General features: G+C 41.8%; 1 protein-coding gene across 4 annotated transcripts in view; it reads left to right on the plus strand.

Annotated features, from left to right (window-relative positions):
- The window catches only part of LOC103622373 (probable E3 ubiquitin-protein ligase HERC3), a 45030-nt gene that overhangs the window by 20144 nt on the left and 19639 nt on the right, over positions 1–5247 (plus strand). For all 4 annotated transcript variants that reach the window (XR_001865205.1, XM_017744117.1, XM_008641312.2 and 1 more), the window contains exons 6-10: positions 361–582; positions 2544–2635; positions 3503–3633; positions 4280–4440; positions 4940–5016. Coding sequence is in view for 3 of the 4 variants with exons in the window: in XM_017744117.1 (XP_017599606.1) it covers positions 361–582; positions 2544–2635; positions 3503–3633; positions 4280–4440; positions 4940–5016 (683 nt within the window). In the remaining variant the exon portion in view is untranslated. The remainder of the gene's footprint in view (positions 1–360; positions 583–2543; positions 2636–3502; positions 3634–4279; positions 4441–4939; positions 5017–5247) is intronic.

A 5247-nucleotide genomic window follows, 5' to 3' on the forward strand; every position in this document is an offset into this window, starting at 1 on the left:
GAATGCTTGAAAGCTTCCCATCTTGATTTAGAAAAATGTGTGTAATTAATTCCTTTGTGCTGAAATTTTCCTTGGCTGTTACTCTTCTGTGTGAAACATGTGGACTGTTTTTTGTTGCACTGTTTGTTACAGCAGTTGTATTTTGTATTGTGCACTCAGTTGCTTGTGTGTTTATGTGCCTGATGGCTTCAGGCTTTGCTTTTTTTAGCGAAGAATGTCTTTCTTGATTTCGCTTTTTTCCTTTTCTTCATGAGGTTTGGGTGGGAGCGAAGCCTCCAGAACTGTTTCTTTTTGATTTTGGCAAACTTGCTTTTCTGTTGTCTAGCCTTCACTCACCACTCTCTTCTTTCCTTGTTTCAGATGGCCAGTTCTTCACATGGGGGCAGAACAGCTATGGTCAGCTGGGCTTGGGCAAAGAATGTCCCTCCCAAGCCAGTCCACAACGTGTCAAGTCTCTCGATGGGATCCCTTTGGCTCAGGTTGCTGCAGGCGGAGCCCACAGTTTTGCCCTTTCTCTCTCAGGAGCTGTGTTTGGCTGGGGGAAGAACAGCTCAGGACAGCTGGGACTAAGTGATGAACGAGGTATGAAAATTATGCTCCCAGGTGAAAGATGGATAGACTCCTTTGGCCTAGTGTCTCTTGTTGCATTGACAGTGTATTTTTACTGAACGGGTGTGTAACTCAGCAACTCCTCCTGAGGTGACATGGCAGAGAAAGAGTCTCTGTCTCTACAGGCTTTTCATACTTAGTAAAAACAGAAACATCCCCTTGTGGATGTTACATTAAGTGAGGAGGGTCAAAAAGAATGGTCTTTCAGGTGTGAATGAGAACATGCAAATATCGAAGAAAGTGCTCATATTCTTTCTCCCTCTTCTCAAAAATACTTTGTCTATATTTTGTTTCAAGTTGGTTGGAGCAAAGGCTTTCCCTGCAGAACAGCAGGCTGAACCCATCTCCTCATTTCCCAACATGATTTTGACTGGTGAGCTACAAAGTGATGTCAACACAGCATATCCCAGTATTGTAAAATGTTGTCTAGTTTATTTGTTGCAGTTTACCAGACATATATGGCCAATGGTAGTTTTCTCAGGTGCTAGTCTGAAAAGCCCAGATCTCCTCTGCTTGTTGTTCACACACTCTTTTAACTTTTTGGAATAAAATAAATGAATGGAAAATTTTCTTTGGAGCTTCAAATCAACCTCTTTATTGTTTTCTGCATAATTCCTGAGCAACTTTAGATATCTAGGCAAGTTACTGAGTGTGGATGTGATACCTAGCATGCACCTAGATACCTTGTACTGTCTATAAAGTAAAGCTGAGCTAATAGAAGAGCAGCAGTGTCCTTTCCATGTAGATTGGCAATTAAATGCTTCTAATTAAAACAAAGCTGCAGTTTACATATGAAAGGCTTACTTTGACACGGGGCTAATCTTAAATGAACAGAATAGGCATCAGCTTGTGGAGTGGTGCTGGCCAGGGATCATATTCTGCTTCCCCCCTCAGTGCCTGGCATTGTAGTAAATATGTGGTATTTATGGAAAGTGAATCATGGTTAAGACAGTGTGAATTATACTTGCCAAACATGAACAGCAAGGTTTGCAAACATGGCTATTCTGCCAGCACTGTTGTTATTAACAATTATGCTGTAGAGAGGAGAAGTGTCATTCCTGTCAAAAGAAAGATCAGAGTGCTAAAATACAGAAAAAAGTAAATAAAAAATATGCTCTCAATTTTATACTCATGGAAATGTGACCATGTTTCTTTCACTATCCAGTAAAAAAGCACCCTACAAATCCTTAGGTGAGAATCTTAAGAAATGGGCAACTTCTATAGGTAGGAACCTGATTTTTTGTTGGTATGAAATAAGCAGCTGCTCCCCTTAATATCTAACTGTTTTGAGGTGCCTACTGCTCCTTGAAATGCTTAGCTTTTATTTTTTTACTGTATTCATTCCTGGGAGATAGACTTTAAATGATTGGAGTGGCAGAGTAAAAGAGAAAAGCATCACTTAATGGTAGGTAGTGATTAGCCTTTGCAAGTAGGAGAATCTTCTGCTTAAAGGATGACAACAGAAGGAAAGCCGAGTATTTAAATACACATTGGGATTCAGTTTGCCACGTGTCTTGCACAAGTGTCTCCCACGTGTCAGGGTTGTTCTATATGGAAATACAGAAATATGGAAACAAATATTTGCAGTCATCCCTGAGGAGTCTGAAATGGAACATGAAGCTGAAGGTGGGTGTATCTAGGCTGCACTCACCATATCTCCCAAAGAGCAAGTGCATGTTGAATTTATACAAGACAATCAACATTTGTATTCTTGATCTGGACAGTTTTGTTTGAGTCAGTCAAGTCTTTTAAGAATTTGAGGGGAAAAGTGGCAGTGAAGCACTCAAGGACATGTGGGTTTTTTTCACCACAGTTGTTAAAGTTTCCCTTGTGCTCATAGACAACATCTGAAAATCAGACTGCCAGTGCTTTTCTTGGACATGCAGGTTTGTGTTTATGAAACAGCTGCTTTATTTCCTTTGTCCTCATGGCAGACCGAGAGTCCCCTTGTCACGTGAAGCTGCTGCGGTCTCAGAAGGTTGTTTACATCAGCTGTGGAGAGGAACACACAGCAGTCCTGACAAAGGTAAAGATGCTGACCTGGGAACCTTAGCCACTGTCTCACCTGCCTGATGGTTTCACAGTACTTTCTGGGTAATCATAGAACAAATTGATTTACTATATTCCTTCCAATCCCAGTAAAAGACCTAAGTGAAAATATAGCCTAATTATTTATGCTGAGATTCACTGCCAGCATGATCCTATGCTGGTTTTGAAGATGAAGATGTTAATAATCCACAGCAATGAATAGCAAAACTCAGGTGAATAACTTGAAGAAATTAGCTTTGGGGGGGGGAAAAATTAACAAACACACATCCAAAGGGGTGAAAATAGCATTTTGTTGGAAAACAGAGTAATACTGTGCATCAGAATAAGATGGAAGCTAAAATGAATGAGTGTTTAAATTAAACATTAGTAGGCACAGCATTTACAAGAGGTTTTCAGTTCCAAACCTGCTGCCTCCAAGTGGTGTATAATTTAGTGGCCAGAGGACAGGGCTAGGATTTGAAAGAGAGCTGCTCAGTTCTTGCCTTGCCTCTGCCACTTGGTAGGTGTTGCTTCCTGTTTTGGAACCTCAATATTTTCCACTGTAAAATGAATTAAACAACTGACTTCAGGATTCCTGTAGGAAAAATACCATTGTAGAAAACTAGTTCTGTAGAAGCTTGTCTAGTGTAGGGATACCTAAAGATAATTCTGTTAGTTTCTGATGGGTGGCAAGGTAGCTTGTTTGGAAGCTGCATTAGCAGAACCCGAGTTTCTTTTCTGAATCCTTTGAAAATCCCCATCAGTCTCTGCCTAAGCTTTGGGCTCGTACTGAAACTGGAGTCGGAGAGATCCTGCTGGGTTATGGGTCCCTAAATGGAGACTCTGCTGTTTGATTTGCTAACAGAGTGGAGGGGTGTTCACCTTCGGTGCAGGTTCCTGCGGGCAACTGGGACATGATTCCATGAATGATGAGGTGAACCCCCGAAGAGTTCTTGAGCTCATGGGCAGTGAAGTATCCCAGATTGCTTGTGGCAGGTGAGTCCTGCATGCAGTCAGAAACTTGCTTTGGTGGAGGTTAATGCTGATACTGAATCATGCAAATAGAGGGAAATAGTCCTGCTTCTGCATTCTGTGTGTCAAAGCTAAATGAATTTAAATTTTGCTTTCCGTAAGAATTTTAAGGCCCTCTAAATGAGATAGTTTTTTAGTTGGGGTTGTACCCTGCATTCTAACCTGTAAAAGATACCTTCCCAGCTTAATAATTCAGCAAGACTTTAGAGCAGAAGCCCCTTTGGTCACAAGTTTCCAGCCTCTTTAATGAAAAGTGAGTTAGCAATCCTGGTGCTGTGTTGTTGCCTTTCAGTATGTACAGGCTTAGCAGATGACTAAGCTGATACTGTGAGCCTGATACCAGCTGCGTGTTGGCACAAGCTGCTCTTTGTCACTGCCACCTAAAGGGCTCCATCCCATAAACTGGTGCCATCAGGTGGCAAAAACTGAGCATTGGTGCCTGCATAAAGGTGCTGTTTGGCACCAGCTTTTGGCCTATGAGAAATGAGAATAAGTTTTAGGCTGCATTTGGTTTGGTTGTTGGGTTTGTTTGTTTGTTTGTTCTTGGTTTGTTGGTTTTTTTAAAATTTATTGTTAAACAAGGCCCAAACTCCGTACCTGTCTCTTACAGACATCACACTTTAGCCTTTGTGCCTTCTTCAGGAATGATCTATGCATTTGGCTGTGGAACAAGAGGCCAGCTGGGAACAGGGCACACTTGCAATGTAAAGTGTCCCTCTCCTGTCAAGGGTCACTGGGCAGCTCATAATGGGCAACTCTCAGGGAAACCTGGTATGTACTGTGCTCGATTTGAAATGGCAGATGGACATAAATCATTTCACTCATGGCTGTCTAAAGACATCTTAACGTCGTTCTGTGAAATTTCTGGAAACAGCAAAAGAAACCCATGCTATTGTCCCAAATGCACTGTGGTAATTTCTGGGTGACCTTTTGCTCTCTCTGTTAATGTATGCCATCTCCCTTTCTCTTTTTATGGCAGAGCTCAGCATTTGGCAGTCTTGAGACTTCATGAAATTCTACTAATACTGTGTTCCAAAGGCTTTGTTCTCTCTTTAAAGCCCCTATTGCAGTTCAGAAATGACAAATTTCCCCTCCTGTGTACCTCTCATGAAAGTGCTACAGTGCTTGAGTTCCAGCTGATTTCAGCAGGGCCTTCAAAGGACACAGGTGCTCCTTGTAGTTGTACTGGCAGTGCAAGTGGTAGGGGAGAAAGCATGAGTAGGGACTTGCATTCATCAGCCTCTCACACAACCATGTCTTTCTCCAACAGATGCGTGTAAATACCACATTGTTAAACATATCTTCTCTGGAGGAGACCAAACATTTGTGCTTTGCTCCAAATACGAGGTAAACCAACTGAAGTACCTTTTCAAGTCTTCTCCCCTGTCCCAGCATTCACAAGACAGCTTTTGTTTTTGCTAAAATGTTCTGAAATGGAAGTGTTGCTTTGGAGTCCATTCAGCCTTACAAACCTTACCAGCTCCGACAGTTGTTACAGGGATTTACAACTTCAGTGGCTGAAAGTTGCCATTCTTTAGAGGCACATCAAAGCCACTGGGAAGAAGCTGATTCCAATTT

The sequence above is a fragment of the Corvus brachyrhynchos genome, unplaced genomic scaffold, assembly GCF_000691975.1.
Source record: "Corvus brachyrhynchos isolate BGI_N302 unplaced genomic scaffold, ASM69197v1 scaffold229, whole genome shotgun sequence".
Taxonomy (NCBI): domain Eukaryota; kingdom Metazoa; phylum Chordata; class Aves; order Passeriformes; family Corvidae; genus Corvus; species Corvus brachyrhynchos.